The following is a 21,476-nucleotide window of genomic DNA, read 5'->3' as shown; positions in this document are numbered from 1 at the left end:
CCTCGCCTCAGCACTCGTGGGTGGGAGGGCGCCGGGGCCTGGCCTCAGCACTCGTGGGTGGGAGGGCGCCGGGGCCTCGCCTCAGCACTCGTGGGTGGGAGGGCGCCGGGGCCTCGCCTCAGCACTCGTGGGTGGGAGGGCGCCGGGGCCTCGCCTCAGCACGCGGGGGAGGGCGCGGGGGCTGCCAGCAGCATTTCACAGTGACAGTTAATGCCCAGGGACTCTAAGGTTTTCCAAAGTTTTGTAAATAAAATCTTTCTTTCTTTTTTTAATCTTTTATTTATTTGGTTCAGGGGGTTGCTACACAGCTGGGACTCGTAGTGATCTTCTGTCCCAGCCTCCCCAGCGCTGGGATGACAGGTGTGTGCCACCACACCCAGTTTCTGTGGCCAGCTTGGCATGGGACCAGCATGGCATGCGGTACCAGGGATCAAACCTGGGTCCTTGTGCTTTCGAGGCAGGCGCTCAGACTGCTGAGCTATCTCCCCAGCCCCCGCGTTTCTTTATTCTAAGTGAACTTTTACACGGAAGTACCCGACATGAGACAACTGTGGCTCCTCCTCTCACATCACACTTTTTCTGTGTCTGAAACCCACTGACCTGGTCCACATTCCTCACTTTTCAGGTAAGAAACTGAGGTGCAAAATGGCAGTACCTACTAACTAACTTAGCCAAACTTCCCACAAGCAGAATAGGGCCTGATCCAAAGTCTGGGTCCTTTCTACTACATAGAAATCATGTGTTCTCACACGGAGCAGTCTGTCATGAACGGAGCAGCAGGTTGGAAGTACGCTTCTCACCGACATGGGTTTATTGTCATTACGTGGAAGTTCTTTTGGTACCAGGGACTGAACTCAGGACTCTGCACTTGCCAGGCAGGCGCTTATGCCACTGAGCTATCTCTCCAGCTGTGTGCCTTCACTACAGGTAACTGACTCACTAACGCACCTTTTGTATACTAAATTTGGTCTTGTATATACTTTTAAAATAATATTTTCTTAACACGTCCGTAGTACATAACGATTACAATCGCCGTGGCGGGGTGCTACGCGCACGTGATGCTCCTCCACGCTCTACTTCCTCGTGGCCTCATGTATACGTACTGAATGGCCAGCCCGAGCTGTTACAGGTGCCACTGCTGCGGGCTGCTGCCTTCACAGGGTGACTTCACAGGGCGGGGAGGGCCACACAGAACCCCGAGCCCAAGGAGGGAAGAAGCTGGTTCCCCTCCAGGCCCAGATCAGCTCTTTCCAGGACCTCACCCCTGCTCTAAGAGGCCAGGCCAAGCGGGCTGCTTCCAGGTGTAGTGGTAACGCCACAGGGCGCCCACTGGGTTCCATGCCAGAGGGCAGGGAGAGAAAGGCACACCTTCACTTCCTGCCTACTCCCAGATGCGCCTGCGCTCCCAACCCCCTCAAAGGCAAGCCATGTGGCTCAGCTCCCACTACCCCGGCCTCTGGGCCTACAGTAAGAACCATAACTAGGGATTCCGTGGTTGTTTTCAAGGCTCTCTATGGACAGAATGTCTACTTTTCCCTATGAATAGAATATCCACTTTTCCTTGTAGGTATCTGACTTCCAAATATTTTCAGGAATGTATTATATTCAAAAGAAAAATGCCATTTAAATTGTCAGACTGCCAAAAAGTTTTATGATTCAGACGCAGTTATTTTCATGTCCCAACAGTAAAACAGTTGCAACAGTTTACCAACTTGCCAATTAAAATAGTTATTTCAGGATCTTTATAAAAATGCATCAGGTGTCCTTGCCACAATACATAGGAGCTGAAGCTCAGGAGGAAGCAGCAAGCCACTGCCAGTGCTGGGTTTCCTCACTAGGGTTGTTAAAGACAGAGGAAACAGACGACAATGGAATTGTACTCTGTGACTGATCTCATCCACAGACGGAAATAGCTGTACTTGGAGTCCAACACAAATAACCTCAAGATCAGTTTAGCTTGGCCTTGAAAAGCCATGTTAGGATATTTAATTGAAATATAACATCTTATTCGAATTAAATGTAACATTTTAATTTACTGTAGTATAGTTTGTGTTTCCGCCTCCACTTTCTGAAGCTACTCCAACGCATGTGCTGTACCATTATACTGTGTAACAGTACTCACCATCCTACTGTGGCTTCCCCCAAGAATATGTCACCAGTACACAGTTAATGACAGGTCTCCCATCACTGTGCATCAGGTCAGCTTCTGTCTTAGCCTCCATAAATAACTATGCCACCACCTTGGGTCCCAGGACACTTACTTGGACTTGTTGTACTCAAATTCAATGTGCAAGCAGTCCTCGATCCCAACCTCCATTTTGATGGACGAGTTCAGCTCAGGGTATGTGCTCAGTGTGTGCACCACAATGTCCATTTCTTTGACAACGTCATTGAGGCGGCGGCTGATGGTGGCCCGAAGGAAATAGCTGTGGAAGATACAGCTTGCATGAGTGAATACTCCCACTTTCCAGAGCTACCGCGATACGGAGAGCTAACTGATCCACTTCAGAGAGGCCTTCTAGTAATTCTTAATCTTCAGAGCTTTGTGTATGAACCCACTTCTCAAAAAAACACACAAATACACATTTAAAACAAAAATGATGCTACTACAGTTTCAGGGAGATTGAATCCCTCTTCCCAAATCCATTGTACTACACATTACTTCTCTGTATTGTATTCCAAAACCATATTATGCTTAGACCTTACCAATGCCCACTACCTAAGTATACGCAACACAGGTTGGTTACATTTCTTCAACTTCTGCCTTTTTGAGTATAAGTTGCTAAGGTTTAAAATCTAAAATCTCCACCCCCCAAATCTCATGTATTTAGGAGTTGGAAAAGGTGACTCAGAAGGCAATTGGGTCATGCGGTGCTGTACTCATCACTGGATGAAGCCGCTGGTAAGTTTACACCTGAATGCGCTGTTAGGAGGTGAGGCCTGAACAGCGAAGGCCGGCCCCTGGGCGTGGGCAGCTCGCTCTCCCTGCTTCGCGGCCATCGTGGTGTGAGCAGCTGCCCTCACCAACCCTTTCACCATGCTACCTGCCTTGAAATCTGCTGACCAGGAACTGAACCCACCGGAAATTGTCAGCTAAAGGAAACTTACATTTTAGGTGTAGCGTATTTTATCCCAGTGATTGGAAAGCCAATTAATAAATAGAAGCCTACCCAAATAAAGTTGATCAATAAACATTTCTCAATTCCCTCACAGTTAAAAGAGAGCTGGAAAATGTTGATAGGAAATGAGAACATCAAATACCTTTTCATTTGGTAAATTTTACTATGCTGCACACCATATTAGACATGGTATGGGTACGGTACAGTGTCACAGGAATCTCCCAGTCCATGCAGGAGATGTCACATAACAGAAAAATTAGAACCCATGCGAAGTGTTGACTGAGATACTGCAATCCAGTGGTGTGGGCAGAGGAAGAAAGGTATTCCGAAAAGGGAAAGTCTTCGTGCAAAGCAACGGAAACTCTGAATAGCAACCTGCTGGCTCGGTCTTGGAGAGGAGACTGTTGCAGCAGGGACCAGTTAAACAGAGCTCCAGCTTCTGAACCTTGAGCCTGAGTTCCAGGGCCAGCCCCTTCAGCACTGCCTTCCCCTGCATTCCCCAGCATCCCCCACTATGCTAACGGGCAATGATGGAGAAAAGCCCTTTATACTGTCTTCCAAATGACTCTCAGATAATCTCTACAACCTTGTAACTACTAATGGAGAAAGTACTAAGGCATGCTAACCACACCAGCTACACATTTATGTTACTGTCTTACCTACTTTTCTTGTTGGGGAAACAAAATACCTGAGGCCCAAATTTAAGGAAGGAAAGGTTCGCTTGGCTCTCAGTTTGTAGAGGTTCCAGTCCATAGTTGTCTGGCTCCAAGGCAGAGTGGCTTTGCACAGGGGAAGTCGTGGTGGGCAGAAAGAAGCAAAGCAACAAGAGCCCCTTTTATGTTATCCAGACTGCGGGGATGAGTCGTGCCACTCTAGCAATCACCCCCCCTTGACGCAGCACACTTTACCCCAGCAATGCAGACCCTAGATTCAGCCACACCCCTGTGACTGTGTAGGGCTTTGGGAGGGACTTCTAGACACAAACTGTAGCATTCCGCCCCAGCCATATACATCCCTTTATGCAAAAGGCATTCAGTTCATCGCTTAGAGCTGCCGAAGTCCTAACAATTTCAGCATCTGTAAAAAGTCTGAGTCCCAAGTCTTCGCTGAGACTTAAGGCAAACTTAGCTTTAAGCTTTTTTTTTTTTTTTTTTTTGTGGTACCAGGGATAGAACTCAGGACCTTGCACTTGCTAGGAAGGCACTTATGCCACTGAGCTATATCCCTGGCTAGCTTTAAGCTCTTATACAAATAAGAGTTAAACACTTCCAACATTCAGTGGCACAAGACAGCTGTAGCTCCATGTGCAGCATCCAAGGCAATTGGTGGCAAGATGTGAGCTCCAAAGGGCTGCGGTGGCTCTGCTTCTGCAGCATTTCCAGTGAAAGTGGCGGCCACAGCTTCCCTCTGGCGCTGGCTCTGCTCCTTTCTTGCAGTTTTCCTCAGACGATCCACATTTCTGGCTTCTCCAAACTTCTGAGGTCTCTATACACCACTGGCTTCACACTCACAGCTCTATCTACTGCCATCTCAGCGGTAACTGCCTGGCCTCCCAGGCCTGCTTCTGAAGTCGGGTTGGCACCTTCCTGAGCCCGCAACTCTCGTGTTCTGCATGCACTTAAGCCAGCGCTCGTGGTCGATGCCGAGGTCTGCTGCCAGTTCGAGCAATATCCGGTCTCTCCCTGCTCTCCTGTCTGTATCAGTCCAGTGCACATGAACCGCATCCCGAGAAATAACTTACAGAGGCTGCTGCCATTTGGGAACGTGGTGCTCTGGGGCTTACCTTCTTAAAAGAAAGTCTTTTTATCATCTTTGCAGCTCTGAAACTGCAAAGTCAGGATGCCATGACCTGCTCAGTTCTCAACGGTCCCAGAGAAAAATGGAGAGATTTTAAAAAATCGACCAGAAATGAAAGCTGAGGTCAGATGGAAGCCACTTTCCAGAAGGGAGAAGAGGAACTGCACAAGCACTGTACGTCCATACTCTTTACAAAGTTAGTATCATGCACACAGGGTTGCCTAGCAACTAATGGCCGGAACTGTCTCAGAATTGGGGTAACCTGATTGCTTCAGGCAGTTTGGCCTCGTCTTGTCCCCACACATATGACCAATTTCCGGCTTCAGCCACTCGCTACAACTGGAGTTCTGCTGGTTGTTTGTTTCTTCTTCTTGAGACAAGGTCTCCCTATGTAGTCCAGGCTGGCCTTAGACTCACTATGTAACCTAAGCTGGCCTAGAAACTCACAGCGATCCTTCTACCTCGGCCTCCTGAGTGCTGGGATCACAGGTATGCACCACCACTACACCCAGCTTGTTGGTTCTTGTGATCTCCTCAGGCCATCTTTTTTGTTGTCTCTTCTGAAATACTTGGCTTTTCCTTGCTAGACTTTTCAGCAACAGATTTCTTCTGTTTCATCTTTGCAGGCCACAACTTTAATGGAGCTTTCTTTCTGGCAAAGCTCACATTTTGAATCATTCTGCTGGGCTCTTTGCTCTTTATTCTCAACATAAACCTGGCTAAAAGACCCAAAGGTAGCCATGCCACTGTTTTAATGTTAGACTGCCTTGAAATGTCTTCTGCAAAATTAATTACTCTGCTGCCCTTGGTCTCAGGCAGTCTCTGGACAGGAGCAAAAAGGCACTGATTACTTCTTGGCAATCTTTTTTATTCATCTCAGTAATGTCTGTCACACCGGCCAAGACATTTGTATCTAACCTTTCTTCTAATTGCTCAGTTTCCAGGTTTCCCTGTCTGTGGAAGACAGTACCCTTTACTAAAAAGACAAGGCCTTCCATCTCAAGATTCATAATTTTCTCCCTCTCTGCTTTGTGCTGTTTCTTACCCATGCTAGGTTTTACATGTTTCTCTGCATCTTTCAATAGCATTCCTCTCTTAAAACCTGGCACAAATACTCTCAACCTGGGTACACGTTAAAATCACAGGACTGAAAAGTCCTCATACCTATGAACATAAACATGTAATTGTTCTGTCGAGTGACATAATAGTATTCAAAGCTTCCCACATGATTCTAATTCTGGTCTAGGGCCTTGCTTCTACTTTTCGAATTTTCCCAAAATATTCTGTCTCTTTACAGCTAACATTTTCTTCCTTTGCACCTACTAAGTCTCAAACTCGATCCCAAAGCTCTTCTACAGGCCATGCGTCCTGGCCTGCCAGGTTCTGTGCCTCTCCTCAGAGACTGACAGGTCTCACATGACAGGTCTACATGACAGGTCTACATGGACAGCTGCATCTTCTTCCGCAGCCATGACTAACCACTATCCACCCAACAGAAACTGCTCTTCTGGAAGGAAAAAAGAACGCATGGCCTCCCAGTAGGCTTCCTTGTTTCTTTTGTGTGTGTGAGTGTGTGTGGTACTGAGGACTGACCCAGGGCCTTTGCAGGGAGCTACTTCACCAGCCCCATTTTGATTTTTTATTTTGATATAAGGTCATGCTAAGTTGCCCAAGCTGGGCTTGAACTTGCAATCCTCCTGCCTCAGCTTCCCAGAGAGCTGGGGTTACAGGCATGCCTAGCTACCAGTGCCTTTTTTTTTCCCCCTCAAAACAGTACAAAAAGTAATTCTTTCTCCTTGAAATTATTTCCACCATCTTGAGTGACCTCTCCCGTTCTTTGATTATTATACTACCTGAAACAAGGGTATATAAATAAGGCTTGTCTTCAGTTCCTTTAAATACCTACCCTGAAGTGGCTTGATCATACAGTAATTAGACATTTAAGAGAGTGTGCAGAAGGGGGTGAATGAGCGAGAGAGCGCAGGCTTGAGTCCAGTAAGTGAAGTGTCCCTCAGTAAAGGAATAAAACGTATTTACATGCAATGAATTCTTACAAACAGGAAGGCAGTTCTGTCATACACTAAAAGGCGTGAGTTTTCGGGGCACTCTGTCCTATCACAAAAGGACAAACAGTGTGGATTTTAAGCACACTGATCAACATCATTGAGCCTACACCCCCAGCCCCGTTATGTTCTTGAAAACTCACCATACTGTTTCCAATACCTTTCTTTCCGACATAAAAATATTTAAGCAAATCTGCTGTGAAAAAAATTAATAAATCCCACAGCCAAGCTTAAGTGATGATTACCTAAGCCTCACTGTCGCGTCACTGAGTGACACGGCAGTGAGCCAGCGCTGCTGGTAGGGAGCACAGCCATGCGGAGACCTCACTGCACGGAGGACGTGTGAAGAACGACAAGCGCTTTCTGATGTAAGAGAGAACCAAGAAGGGAAGGGAGCGGCAGTCGGCACCGCCCAAGTGTGGCCTTAAGGTGCTAACAATCGATCTTGCTGGGCACTATGGTGCATGATGGTAATTCCAGCACTCAGGAGGCTGAGGCAGGAGGACTGCTGTGAGTTCAAAGACAGCCTGAACTACATTGTGAGATGCTGGGTCAAACAACCAAAACAGGAAACAAAAACAAAACAAAAAAGCAAGCTGATCTTAGGAAACTAGCAGCATGACCTGGGATGAAGCAGAGTGCTTTGTCTCAGTCATATTGCATAATTCTGCAATTAAATCTAACAATGTCTAGCTGCTGTGGAACTTTACCCCAGAAGCTTTGGCATCAGTCTCTATGGTCCAAGTTCCCAAGACTGGAACAGTAAAAGTAACACCATGTACTTCCAATGTGTTTCTTATCTACACCACATGCAGTGCCAGGGATGCAGCTTAGAACTTCAGGAACGCTAGCAGCCCTGTGTTCATTGGTTTCTAATTTTTTTTATTAATACATGTTTGTAGTACATAATGATTACACTTTATCTTGCGGCGCTTATACATGCATGTAACGTATCTTAATTCTTTGATCCCCTTCCAATTTGCAAAAGCTGTTTCCGTTTTCTTCTTCAATTTTTATTTATAATCCTTTTCCCCTTCTATCTCTTTTTATTTTTCTTTTAAGTATTTGGTACAGGGCCGGGGAGATGGCTCAGTAGAATAAGCGCTTCCCTGGCAAGTGCAAGGGTCTGAGTTCAATCCCCAGTTCTGCCAAAAAATAAAAAAAATTAAAAAAAACAAAAGTATTTGGTACAAGGTATACAGGGTCTCCTTACACAGCGTCCCAAGTGCTGGGATAACAGGCACACACCACCACAGTCTCAACTGCAGTCTCAGCATGCTCCAGGGGCAGGGACAGCATGGTATGCCGGAGATTGAACCCTGGTCCCTATGTCTGCCTAAGCAGGCGCTTTAATCCTCTGAGCTTTCTGGCCAGACCTCCATCTCTTTTTGTAAAAGATTCATTTATTTATTTGGCACAGGGCCTTGCTACGTAGCACGGACTCCTAGTGATCCTCCTGTCTCAGCCTCCCCAGCACTGGGATTATAGGCATGCACCACCATGCCCAGTTTCAGTGGCCAGCAAGACACGGGGCCGAAACGGCATATGGTACTGAGGATCAAGCCAGGTCCTTGAGCCTGCCGAGCAGCACTAGACTGCCGATCTATCTCCCTGGCCCCTCCCTCTCCATCTCTTGTTTCTCTTCCCATTTGAAGAACTCTACTTCTTATTCCCTTATATTGTGCTCTTTGTATTTTGAGTTTCTCTATAAGAGAAATCATGTGATATTTAAACATGTAGGTGTGACTTATTTCCTTCTTTAAGGCACAGTAGTATTCCATCTTCTTTACCCACCCATCTGTGGAAGGTTAATAGATGCTGCTTCCAAGATTTAGTTATTACAAAATGCAGTGCTATAAATGAGGGTGTACGAGGGTGTACGTAGATGTAATTTTTAGAGACTTTGTTATACTATGTTGCATTTCATTTTCTTGTCAAGCCCAAAAGATGGAGAAGGCAGATCTAAAAGCAGAATCTAAATACATTACTCGCTTTTCAAGTGAGAAAGCTGAGTCATGGAGCCCAAGCTCACAAGCTGCTGAAGCAGAGCTGGACGAGGGCTCAGTATCCGCTGATGCTCAGCCAGGCCATGCTGGGGCCAGATCGGAACCAAGCTGAAGGTCGCATTTGCAACAACTTTATGACCTGGCTGTGAAATGCAGCTAGTATTTAAAGTTAATTACATTACCTTTATAATTAATTGTATTAAAACAAAGGTAATATACATGAGAAACGCAATGCTACTTTTTGTGCTTGGTTGGGTTTCTTGAGACACGGTCTCGCTGTGTACTTCAGGCCAACCCTTGCACTCACTACGCAGCACTGGCTGGCTCCAAGCACAGGCTGCCTCAGCCTCCCACGGTAGGCCGCCACGCGCAGTGTAAACTCGATGCTTCTGAATGGCTGCCCTACTGGGCGCAGAAGGGAATGCACTCCCAGTGCGTGCACGATGGAACGGTAGCTACCACCCACTTCACCCTACATCTACGTGCAGGAACAGACACTCGTGTTTGGAAACTGGCTTCAGTGTCTTACACTACACAAATCGACAGGTGCTACAAACTGAGGGCTCTGCCCCCACAAAGCCCATGGTTAAACATTTACCAGCACACCATAAAACTCTTCCTTCTCAGAGATCTTCCGAAGCAGGGACAGCTTCAGGTCCTTGCCCATGCGGGGCTAGTTCTGCGATGGGGGAAGGGGCACTCACCGCAACTTTACATTCTGCCCTGTGTAAGACTCATACGGCTTCTCCACGTGGGTGAACTCAAAATCAAAGGCCTGGGACTGAGTGATCTCTCCGGGCCGAGCCAAATCCTTCACCAGGGACACAAATTCATGGTGATTCCCACGGTCATAATAGAGTTCTGGAAAGAGACAACAACTCTTCTATCAGAGTCAGGTTCCACAGGACCTTGAGAGGTTGCCCCAAGCCAGAGGTACCACCCTTCTGGAAGGAACGCCCCCCCAACACTGCTGTGTTCCAGCTTTGTTTCTGGACCCCTTCTCTTTCCACGACACCCCCCTTGCCACATTTCCCAACAGTAGCCTTCCCCCTGCCTCCTTTCCATAGATTTTTTTTGGAGGGAGTGTGTCATGTGGCCTTGCCTGGCCTTGAACTGAGCTCAAGTGATGCGCCTGTTTCAGCCTCCCAAGTTGCTAGGACCAGAGGTGTGGGTCACAATGCCTGGCTCATCCTTTTTGTATACTGAAATTCTGTGGCACGAGGAGCACCCATTATAGTCCTAAGATGTTGCTCTGGTAGTAATCCAGTAACTTCACCCCTCTCCCCCATAAAAGTAAGAAGTATATGGACAGCGGAGAAACAGCCTCACCCAGCCTCAGGGAGGAGCAGCTCTGAGGGTTATACACAAGGGACCCAAAATCAAATTGCCTCATCTTAACATATCTAACTTCTGAAAGGATACACATTGTTGTGTAATTGTGTCATCCATTAGCAGTCTTGCAAGACAGCTAGGTCAGACCTTATTGCCCATTGAACAGAAGGAAGCTGAGGCGTGGCACAGTCATAGGACTGGCCTGGAGCCCCAGAGTCGGCTGCAGGGCTGAGATTACAGCAGACTTCCTCTGAACTACATCTGTCTATAACCTGCTCTAATGAGAAGCAGAGGAGGTGACACAGGTAAAACATGTAGGACAGTGACTAGCAGATGGCAAATAATCAGCACAGCCACTAGCTGCTGCAGCCACTAAGAAAGACAGGCCCGTGGCCCATCTGACATGGATGCTTTCATGTCATCTCACTCACCTCGGTCAGCGGTCCCCAAACTCTGCGTGCATTAGCATCCTCTAGAGGTCTACTTGACTCAGGTCTGGAGTGGGGCCCAGAACGTACCCTTCCAGCAAGTTCCTGGGGGGGGGGGCACCACACTTTGAGAAGCACTGCTCTAAATTCACCCTCTCCTGGAAATATTTCTTCCTTGTGACAAGCTCATGCCATCACTTGTCCTACTTTATGTCTGTCCGCATTCAGCCATTGAAGTTTTGCTGTATCTTTCTTTCCCAGTTGGCACTGACGGTCCTCTAAACATGAGGCCCATATCCCTGGCTTCTTGGAGGGGTCCTGTACCTGGGCTCACATCGGGTACAATTCAGTTCAGAAGGTGATGAGATCCACCCACACGAACTCAAGCCAGCACTCCTCAGGTATGCCCAGGTTCAAGTGCTAAGCTGGGCTACAACCTACAGCCATGCTGATGAGCTCGGAAGGGCAGCAAGTGCAAGAGCACTCCTGATGCTTCTGTGGTTTGCTGCCTGGAGAGAAAAGCTAAGTCCACAGAGAGCAGTCTCTGGGACAACTGCAAACAAGACCGAGTTCTTGGCCTCTCCGGGGGCTGGATGCCCATCTCTCTTAACATGACCTGAGCACTGGGGCAGCTGAAAAGAGTTGCATTTGCTCCAGGTCTAGCATGGGCAGCACAAGCTCTGAGCCTTGAGTATGATACAATCCTTCTGGGCCCAGGAAACCAGATCTGCTTCTGCAGGGCCAAAACAGTGTTCAGTCCTGCCCAGGGGACCAGCCATCACCAGAAAGAAAACAAGTACGTTAGAACATGCTCTCCAATTGGCTCCCAAACTCTCCCTTCTTCTTGACCAAGGAGCCTCTTTTGACATGGCCATTCTTCCACAGAGAGCCAGCCAACTCGGGCTTGGGGTGCAGCTCAGGAGCAGAATATTTCACTTGGTACATGCAAGGTACTGGGTTCAATGTCAGCCCTAAAGTAAAATGATCAACTCACAAAGGTAGCAGTAGTAGAGATAACCCCACATGGGGGATGCTGGTATTATGTGGTTCTGTGGCTGATTTACTCGATGGGCATACTTTGATCTTTCACTATGAATACACCTTTTCTAAAATGTTTAGCGCTGGCTCCTATTTGAGAACTGAACACCTAATTTGGGAGCCTTGTTCCAGAAGTCAGAGAAAAGCAAAGAAAAGCACCAATGGCCCTGAAAAATCCCAGAGTCAAGAATACGGGAAGAGGGGCTAGGGAGATAGCTCAGTAGAATAAGTGCTTGCCTGGCAAGCACAAGGGCCTGAGTTCAATCCCCAGTTCCGCAAAAAACAAACAAACAAAAAAGAATACAGGAAGAGAGGGATGGAAAAATACACAAGTGGCTCACATGGTGGAAGGCAACACGAAAAACAAACAAAACAGAGCCTGTTCAGAGAGCCTTCGCACACACCAGCGATCTGACGCCGTGCCCTGCCGCTGCCGCGGCTGCCACAGGGCACTTGGGGAGGCGAGGCCCTTTCCTGCACAGCACTGTGTTCTCCTGGCTGCTCTTCCTGCTGCAACAGACATCAGCTTCTGCGTCTGATGCAGTGGAAGGGGGGCCCGGATGTGGTCTGAGTGGGGCTGCACTGGCCTTTTAAATTTACAATTTATAAACTGTTTGGAATGCTGCAAATACTGTGGGCCAAAGACACCGAAATAGGAGGCCTATTTTGCTGCTTGCCAGGAAGACTGGTTTTTCTCTTGTGAAACTGTTTTTTCCCATTCTGATTTTATTGGAGCTAAGCAACATGGCATTTGTCACATTAAGAGTATTTCCTTACTCAGGTTAATGATTCATGATCCATATTTAAGGAAATATACTACTTGAGGGGGGACAAAGTCGGCAGGGTGGGACTCTGCATCTTCTTCCCATCATCTTTTCTTACTAGTACATGTTGCTGCACACAGTGTTTACACACCTCTGGAGAGCTGGAAAATGCATGCATCAGGTCCTCCTCATCGCTTTCCCTTCCTCCCCTCTTTGCTGCCTCCCTCATGTCTCTCCCTGTCCTGCTCGTTAGTTAGTCCGCGTCTGTTGCACATGGTCACACTCCGCCTGCAGAGCTGGGGCATCGCAGGAAGTTTCACTTCCTTTTCCACGCCCAGCCCCTGCTCTCCCTCCCACATCACTCCATCTCTCAATCCCCTTGCCATTTGATCAAAATATCCCCCTGCTTCCGATAATTGACGTTTCATTTTACTCTGTGTTTATTCTTCAGGTTTCTCATATAAGAGAAATCATGCAATATTTAACCTTGTGTGTCTGATTTCTTTCACTTACAGGAAGGTCTCAAGGGGCACCCATTTCCCTACAAAGGACCCAAGTTCATCTTTCTTTGCGGCACAGTAGTATTCTATTGCATGAAAATACCAGTCTAATTATGTCTCAATATATTTAGTATGAAAGTATTTATACAAGGGGTTCTTTTCCTGAAGTGCAGACATTTTTTAGCAGACTCTGTATATAGTGGTAACTTGGTTCGTGAACTTAATTCTTTCCACAATTTAATTGCAAATTCAGTTGGTTACTAACCAAATTAAAATTCCCCCTAACGTAAAAAATGACCCTAACCAATGAATTTGATTTTGTTTACAACCAATTCAGTTTGTGAACAGAACTGTGGAAAGAATTAAGTTCATAAGATGGGGTACCATTATATAAAAAGGCAACCCTTATCTAAACACACAATAAAAAAGATCTCCTTGTCAAATGTATTAAATTATAAATAGAACATGAGTTTTGTAGACTGAATTCTAAATGATAATAAAACACATCTGGAGTGAAAAAAAAAAAAAAGAAAATACCAGTCTATCCGTTCATCTGCTGATGGGCTGTCTCGCATAACTTAAAAAAGAGACTCTAAGGAGGCTGGGCCCTAAAGACCATCAACTTCCGCTACTCCTTTTTAATTCTCAACCACCAAAGTGTTCAGAGACCACACATTTCCAAAATAGAAAATAGGAACTGACTGGTTTACTTTTTATCTTTTGAAGGAAATTTCCCCGTCTTTGGTTTCCTTCTTGACCCTTCATTCAGGATGTTTTATGGTAAAACCTGACACCAACAGCCAAGAAATGAGGTTGCCACTTAGGGGGAAATTGAGCCAGCGCTGCATCACCTGCTGCTGGGACCGGGCCACCACACACCATCCGGGCTTCACGCTGGTCTTGTGAGAGCTGCCTCTCTGTCTGACTTTTCCAGTCCCTTGCTGGCTGGCAGCCTGGTCAGGATCCATGCTTGGCATGGCCCATTCCCTGTCCTGGCTCCTGGCGCACCCATGGGAGCAGACACACCCCTGCACCACACATCCCCAGCTCGGTGACATGCAGCTGCCCTCCAGGCCCAGTTGGCCACTTGGCACGCAGGCCAGGGTTAACGGCTTTCATCTCAACATGCTTTTCACTCAGCATACCAACGGGTACTGAATGAAAACAACACAACGTCTCTGGAAATTCTGAAAGTACTGGTTTGATCAGCATTGTTGGCTCACTAACCCTTTTCAATGATCTAGACAAGTACCTCTTTGGCTTTCAAGCACAGGGATGTTCATGGTTTCTCTCCTCTACAAGACTGACCTTCCGGGGCTGGAGAGATGGCTCAGTGGTCTAAAGCACCTACTTAGAACAAGCTTAGCAAAGCATCGGGGACTGCGGTTCAATCCCCAGCACCACATGCCAGACAGCCCCGCCCCCTGGTGGGCTGAGCTGGACACACACACCTCTCTCTCTCTTTCTCTCTCTCTCTCTCTCTCTCTCTCTCACTCACTCAAATAAATAAAAAAAAAATTATAAAAAAAAAAAAAAAAAAAGACTGACCTTCCAATTCTAATGGGTTTCTTTAGCTGCAATTAACCAAAGCAGCCCAGGCCTGCCTTCTGTCTTTTAAGATGTGTTCTCCAAAGGATTCTTGCTGAATTTTTTTTTTTCTTTTTACTTTCAATAACTCAGTTCTTCCCTCAGTACCCTTCACTGCTTACTCTTTATATATAAACTGTGGGTGAACAGCAGCAGGTGGAGTAACTATAGACCTTACATCTTACTATCCCACGGACTGTCCTGGGGATCTCTCCACACCCTGCTGGCACTGTAAGACAGAGCAAGCCACTGAAAAAGTTTGCTAGGTCCAGGAGGATACTAATGCTGTTCAAAAACTGACAAGCAAAGATAATAGCAACATACACAACCTAGGTAAATAATAAGTTCTCTGGGGCCATATTCAAACTGTACCATCAGAGCCAAATGGCCCATAGGTCCAACAGCTCCCATTTTCTCCTACAGAGAGATCAGTCTCAACTTGGCAAAAGAATGTGATGCAAGAAATTCATGTGTTACGGTTTGTGTCTAGTTGTCCCCCAACCCCGCCCAAGCCTCATGCAGTCATGGGGCAGACTTCCAAAGTTTGTGATTGACTCATGATCCACTGGGATTATGGCTGTGAGTGCTGCTGGGATTACGGGTGTGCATACTACACCCGGCCTGGGGCAGATAGCCTGACTGCAACATAAGGGAGACAGACCTGCTCTCTGTTGCTATCACTCTCATCTGGCTTTCCTGCTCTTGTTCTTTGCCACTGCCATGAATGGCTGTGCTGTGCCACGTGCCACCCTGCCTTGGAGTCAGCCAAGTATGGACTGAAACCTCCACTGAACTGTGAGCTAAATAAACCTTTTCCTTCCTTCAAATTGGGTGTCGGGTATTTTGTCCTAGCAACAGGAGAACAATAGCCGAGACACCGAGGTTGGGCCTGTGGTGTCCACTGTAATCCTAGCACGCTGGGTGGCTGAGGCACAAGGAATGCAAGTTTAATGCCTCCCTGGACAAAAGCAAATTAGTGAGACCTTGCCTCAAAAATAGGAAAAAAGAAAAAGGATGGGGATGTAGCTCAGTGTGAATGACTTCCGTCCCCAGCACTGGGGAAGGTGAGTGCAATGGAGTGTGTCAGCACTTTCTTACCCACCCCTCAGTGAGGGCGTGGCCCCGGTGGGGGCACGCAAGTCACCATCACCAGAGTTCTCGGTGGCCTTGAGCTACGGGCACAGGCAGAGAGCCCAGCCAACTAATGGTCAACAGAAAAGGAAATCTGCACTCTCCCACTTTTACATTAAAATATTCATGAAGGGGCCACTGTACATGCATGGCGACCCCACACTGGGCAGTTTCTATCACCCAGTGTGACTGTCCTATGTCACCCGATGGGCCATCGAGCATGGACCACCAGTGGTTCAAGTCAACAGGAATGTGTTAAAATAATTCTAGCTTTTTAGAAGATGAGGGAAAAACAATCCAGAGAATAGCTTCTGTCAAGTGTTGGATTTGACAAATGTTTCCAGTTAATAGATACATTATATTGAGTAACTCTTACTAGGGTAGCCACTGGGACAAATAGTGGAAGGCACTCAGGAGAGGGAGGAAGACAACTTAAATACACAAAAACAAACCCTGCTTGGGAAGAAAGAACAGTGAGGCCTGTCACGAACACTCCAGCAAGTGCCTGAGGGAGGCCAGTCAGGAAAGGCTTCACCAAGGAGGTGATGGTAGCTGGGACAGCATCCTTTTAGAAAGATGTTGATATACAGAAGGAAGATACTGGGCCAGGGAGATAGCGCAGCAGCCATAAGCACCTGCCTGGCAAACCAAGGTCCTGAGTTTGATCCCTGGTACAAAAAAAAGAAGATATCAAATTCTGGAACAGGCTGCTTTGAGGAAAAGGGCGAGGGAGAGGTGAATAGGGAAAGAGACATAGGGGTCAGCTCAGGAAGAATTTGCTTTGAGCCAATAGGGAGTTGATAAGAACTTTATGAGAGAGACTGACAATCTCAGAAGAGCCTTTGACAAAGTTCATCCTCACAAGAGATGGTGTGAAGCGGGGGAAAGCAGAAAGCTCAACCCAGAGGCTGCATAAGAGAAGGGCGCAACAGAGAATAAGCCACTGATGCGGATTTGAAGCTCTATGTAGAAAATCTTTGTGTGATGGTGTGTGTATGTAATCCCAGCTGCTGAGAAGGCCGAGGCAGGAGGGACACAAGTTCAAACCCAGCCTGAAGAACTTGATGAGAACCTACCTCAAAATTTTTCAAAAACGCTGAGGTATTACTCAGAGAACTTGCATCCAAGCGGGGCTTGGTTAAACCCCCAGTGAGGGTGAAAACAGATCTACTGCAGAGCTGTTGCACAAGACCAAAAGTCCAAAGCGACCCGAACGTAAGCAGACCCTCAGGTGACCCCTAGATTTATTTCTGGGGCTGCACTGACACAGGAGGCAAGGGCCACAGTGGAGAAACAGGAGGCTGGGTGGCGAAACGTGTGGGGGAGGACTGTGGACAGTTCTGCTTCGATGCATCACTGAGGCAGCTGGACTGTATTCAAGTGGACATGTCCAGCAGGCACTGGGCATTCAGAGATGGGATGGGGACAGAAGTCTCACTTCTCCCAAAACCCCCATCCCCGGGCAAAATCAGTGATGAAAGAAGTCAGAGCTCAGTGATGTAACCTTCTAACCTTCTAGGTCACCCATACTCAAACAGACCTTACAACACTTCGGAAGTTCTACCCACTTGATACACAAAGAATGCAATGAAGGAGAAAACCACAGGACCACAACTTTAGCAAAGTCACCCAGCAGTCTCACTTCACTGCCCTAAGGTCTCATCAGAACGAATGCCTTCTGTGTATGACACAATGCTTCATGCTATGCTTCTGGGGAGAACCAAGAGAATAAAACAGAAAAATAAGACTCTAAGCAAAGTCATTTTGTGCTCCCAGTTTTAGGAATACAAATTCCCTTCCTTTCACACTTAATCACAAGGACTTCTCATATCTTATTCTTCATCAAGAAACATATCCCCACCTGTCAGTGTCACAAGTCTGTCACTCCACCACCCTGGAAGCCGAGGCAGGAGGACTGTTAAGAGCCCAACCTGGGAAGCTCAGGAATTCATCAAAATTTAAAAAAAGAAAAGAAATTACAAAAAAAGTTGAGAGTGTAGCTCAGTGCAAAGGCCTTGGGTTCAATTCCCAAATTCCCTGTAACAACAACAAAAAAGAAAGGAGGAGGAGGAGGAAAGAAAGAAAAAAAGAAAGACATCCCAAAGCACACTAATGAGAAACAGGCCATCTATTAATCTGCCCATTACTTTATTTTTATTCTCTCATGGAATCATGGATAACTGAAAATGTAAGCACACAGCTCGGGTTGTCTCTATGTGCAAAATCAAGTGTGACTGGTTCACATGACAGAAGCAAGTGCTTAAAAGCCAGGAGCTAAAGTACACGTGAAAATCTTACTCGGCTCAGGCAAGAAGGGGTGTAAGAAAAACAGTAAATCAGTGACTACAATAGAACTTCTGAAATGAAAATATCGCTCTATCAACTACTATCATTTTTGTACAAGAACTCTAAAAAGCTCTTGAGACAAGATTCCCTGATGTGCTCAAAGTAATCACCAGGTGATTTTATTACCCTTCCTATTTTTTTTTTTTTTTTTTTGGCGGAACTGGGGATTGAACTCAGGCCCTTGTGCTTGCCAGGGAAGCGCTTATTCCACTGAGCCATCTCCCCAGCCCCTCTTACCCTTCCTTTACATCCAAAAAACTTGAGGTCCACCAAGAGGCCGAACTTTCCCAAGCTCTCACAGCCAACTCAGCCCAGAGTGACTAAGAGTCTAGGAAAAATTAGCAGCAGAAGCAACAAAAGGCTTTGAGAAAATTCAGTAAGGATGACATCTTGGAATTAAGGAGTTGCACAAGAGACCAGGGGGGGCACATATACCTAACAGCCCCCTCAACCCCCTTTCATTTAGACCAGAGGGGTTCCTTTTAGATCGGCTCATTTTATACTGTCTGGCTCCAGGAATATGCCACATATGGCAAAGACCGCTTGGGACTGATGAAACAGAACAGACTAAACATGCCTGTGTATCGGCATCACAGAGCCAAAGAATTGATGTGGTAACCTTAAAACTCCTATCTGAAAATGCCAACGCTCAGTAAGCAAGGATTTCTCAATTGTTTCATACAGCACATGTAACATGAAATTCTTCTATCTCATGTAACCTGTGGTTCTTTACTAAGTCTGATTTTAACCTTTAGGGCCATACAGTAATATAACCAGTTTTGTGGTTACCTATCCAGGGTGCCACTGACACTAGATTGGTACAGACTAACAATAATGCTAAAACCTGTAACAAAGCCCTACCAGCCCCTATGTGTCAACAGCACTGCTGTTAAGAAACCGAACCGTCTGAGCCAGAAGCAGAAAAGCAGAAGGCATGAATCCTATTCTCCGACCTCTTTTCTAATACAAGCAACAACGCTGTCACACTCTGCCTTTAAAATAACGATAGGTTCCTATAGGATCAGCAGTCTTTAACCTGATTTCATTTTCTCAAATATCAGAGGCAAAGATGTTTGATGCTGAACAGCAGACTGCAGGGTCAGGCTGCCAGGACTTCTGCTAGGGTTCCTCCTACCTCTATCTGTGTTTTCTGCCCTTACAAAAGAGAGAGAACAAATGCTTTGCTCAATGCTCAGGATATGATAAAGTTCTATAACCATCCCAAGGAAGTCTCCAAAAACAGTATCCTAAGCACTGGGTGGGGTACAGGATATAGATTCCTTGCCAGAGGTGTCTGTAGTCCACTACGCATTTTTGTGAGCCTACTCTTGATCTCGTGCCAAAAAATGGTTAATTTTAGAAATACCTGACAGTTCTGGTAACTGACGGTGTCCAATAATCTCTGAATTGGAAATCTTCTGAAACAGCCCCCAAATTTCCCTTTTTGTTAATGCCTCTTGTTGTCTAGGTCCAATGAGAAAGGACTGTGTTTGAAAATTTTTATGGAGCATTGAGAAATATTGGTTATTTATTGTGGTTTTAGAAACATTACTTCTTTAAGGAGAAAATTAGATGGCTGAAGACTAGCATTCTAATATGGTTTCTGAAATGCTGTTTAGGTAGGTAGACAAAATGAGGCAGATGATTGCAGGCCTTCTTTTAAAACCAAGTACGGGATAGTTAGTTCAGATCTAAGGAGATAAGACAACTGGCGAGCCTTTCCACACACGTCTAAAGAGAAGAGGCATGGGCGTGGGCGCAGCTTAACTCTGGATCTGACAGCTGTAAATGACGGGAGATGGGGAGGCCGGTGGGGCAGCTCGGTTTCTGCTAACAAATCCACCTGCAGGCTATGGCTGGAGCGCTTTGCTCAGAAATCCTGGGGCGGAAGCAGGGCTCCACGCACGGTGAGGTCGCGCGGACACCCACGGTCCAGGTGTCTCTCCTACCAATGGATCAATCGATCGATCGTACACTAGGGCGCTTCCTCCCGCCCTAGTCGCCCCACCTTTTTGACAGTGAGTGCGCTGTCACTTGTGGCAGGGAAGACGGCGAGGCAGGGGAGTCGCCCACGGGTGATATTTGAGCTTGAACCCCAGGCCTCGGGCTGCAGCTGACAAGGGACACTGATGAGCCAGCCCGGCTGGAGCCGGGCCCTCCTGCCCCTTCTCCCCCAGCCTGGCTCAGGCCCCGGCCAGGCGGATGGTGCAGGGGCAGGGGAGGTCCCGGGGGTCGACTCACCAATCTGACCGATGAATTCGATCTTGATGCCCTGGTGCTCCAGCCGCTTGTTAGGGTTCTTAAGCGCGAGGCTCACCTTCCCGGAGACGGTCTCCCCGTCGTAGAAGAGAAAATACTTCTCCTTCTTCCCGTCCTCGGTCTTGTGCTCCGCTCGCTTCCTACTCTCCGCATCGTTCAGCAGGATCTCTACCTCCACGCTCTGCCCGAAGCCGAAGAAGCTCATCGCTCCGCCGGGCCGGGCCGGGCCGGGCTCCCCGAGGTCGGCTCCCGCCTCCGCGGGCTGCCCTACGGATGGAGGACGAGGGCCCTGCGGGAGTGCGCTCGCAGCCGCACCGCAGCTGGGCTCGGCTTAGGGGAGCGGGCGGGGGGCGACGGGGAGGCCGGCCGCACGGGGAAGGGCGGGCAGGGCGGGGGGGCGGGCAGGCTGCCGCGTCCCCAGCAGCGCTTCACGGGGGAGCGTCGCGCTGCACCTCGCCAGTCCAGAGCAGCTGGCGGCAGCTAGCGGAAGAGGATCGACTGTGCAACTCCAGAGGGGCAGCGGCGCAGAGCCTGAGTCGGCGTTCCGCAGCCCACCGGGCGGGTCTAGCGCCTAGCAGCAGGGAGAGCACGCAAGGCTCCCACGGCGCACCGCACCGAGGTGTTCCGCGGCTCAGGGGGGAGAGGGGAGGCGAGCTCCGGGCCGATGCGCTGGAGATGCCGCGCGCATGCGCACGACTTTCTCTCCCGCTCCAGGCTCCCCGGTTGCCGGGAGGTGCGCTCACTGCGCGTGCGCAGCGGGAGGAAGGCGGGCGCGCCCTCAGTTGACATGGCGGTCCGAGCTTCTTTCCAGTACAACTTGGGCCCAGACGTTCCGTTAAATATAAAGTAATGGAGACACTGTCTGGGGGTGCTTTCCCTTATCGTTTTGATTCTGTATAACTGAGCTACTATCCACATTTAAAGATATATAGCTTCCGGGAGCTGTGTGAGACGCGGTGAAGATAGCCCTTTGACGCGCGCAAAAAGCTTTACAGGGGGCAAAGGTGACAGTCATGACGGGTAGCATCCTGCTTGAGATTATCTTTAGATGTCCTCTCATTAAAGAAAAAGAGGCGGGACTGAAGTTTCAAGGCCTAAACAGAGCC

At 47.8% G+C, this 21,476-nt stretch overlaps 2 protein-coding genes across 2 annotated transcripts in view; both read right to left on the bottom strand.

The window, feature by feature from the left end:
- Vps26b (VPS26, retromer complex component B) overlaps window positions 1-21,022 on the bottom strand; it is a 25,216-nt gene extending 4,194 nt beyond the window's left edge. The window contains exons 1-3 of the mRNA XM_004643690.2: window positions 20,353-21,022; window positions 9,690-9,846; window positions 2,262-2,426 (exon numbers count right to left, since the gene is read on the bottom strand). Coding sequence (XP_004643747.1) covers window positions 2,262-2,426; window positions 9,690-9,846; window positions 20,353-20,575 — 545 coding nt within the window. The 5' untranslated portion in view covers window positions 20,576-21,022. The remainder of the gene's footprint in view (window positions 1-2,261; window positions 2,427-9,689; window positions 9,847-20,352) is intronic.
- LOC111813312 (submaxillary gland androgen-regulated protein 3A-like) lies at window positions 20,638-21,159 on the bottom strand. The gene is made up of 2 exons (XM_023703831.1): window positions 20,986-21,159; window positions 20,638-20,850 (listed from the first exon to the last, which is right to left on the bottom strand). The coding sequence occupies exons 1-2, from the start codon at window positions 21,157-21,159 to the stop codon at window positions 20,638-20,640; spliced, it is 387 nt and encodes a 128-aa protein (XP_023559599.1).
- Window positions 21,160-21,476: the final 317 nt, after the last annotated feature.

The sequence above is a fragment of the Octodon degus genome, unplaced genomic scaffold (genome assembly GCF_000260255.1).
Source record: "Octodon degus isolate 3935 unplaced genomic scaffold, OctDeg1.0 scaffold00182, whole genome shotgun sequence".
NCBI classification, from domain to species: domain Eukaryota; kingdom Metazoa; phylum Chordata; class Mammalia; order Rodentia; family Octodontidae; genus Octodon; species Octodon degus.
Note: the sequence above shows the minus strand (reverse complement) of the source record. Positions and strands in the feature narration are given on the sequence as shown.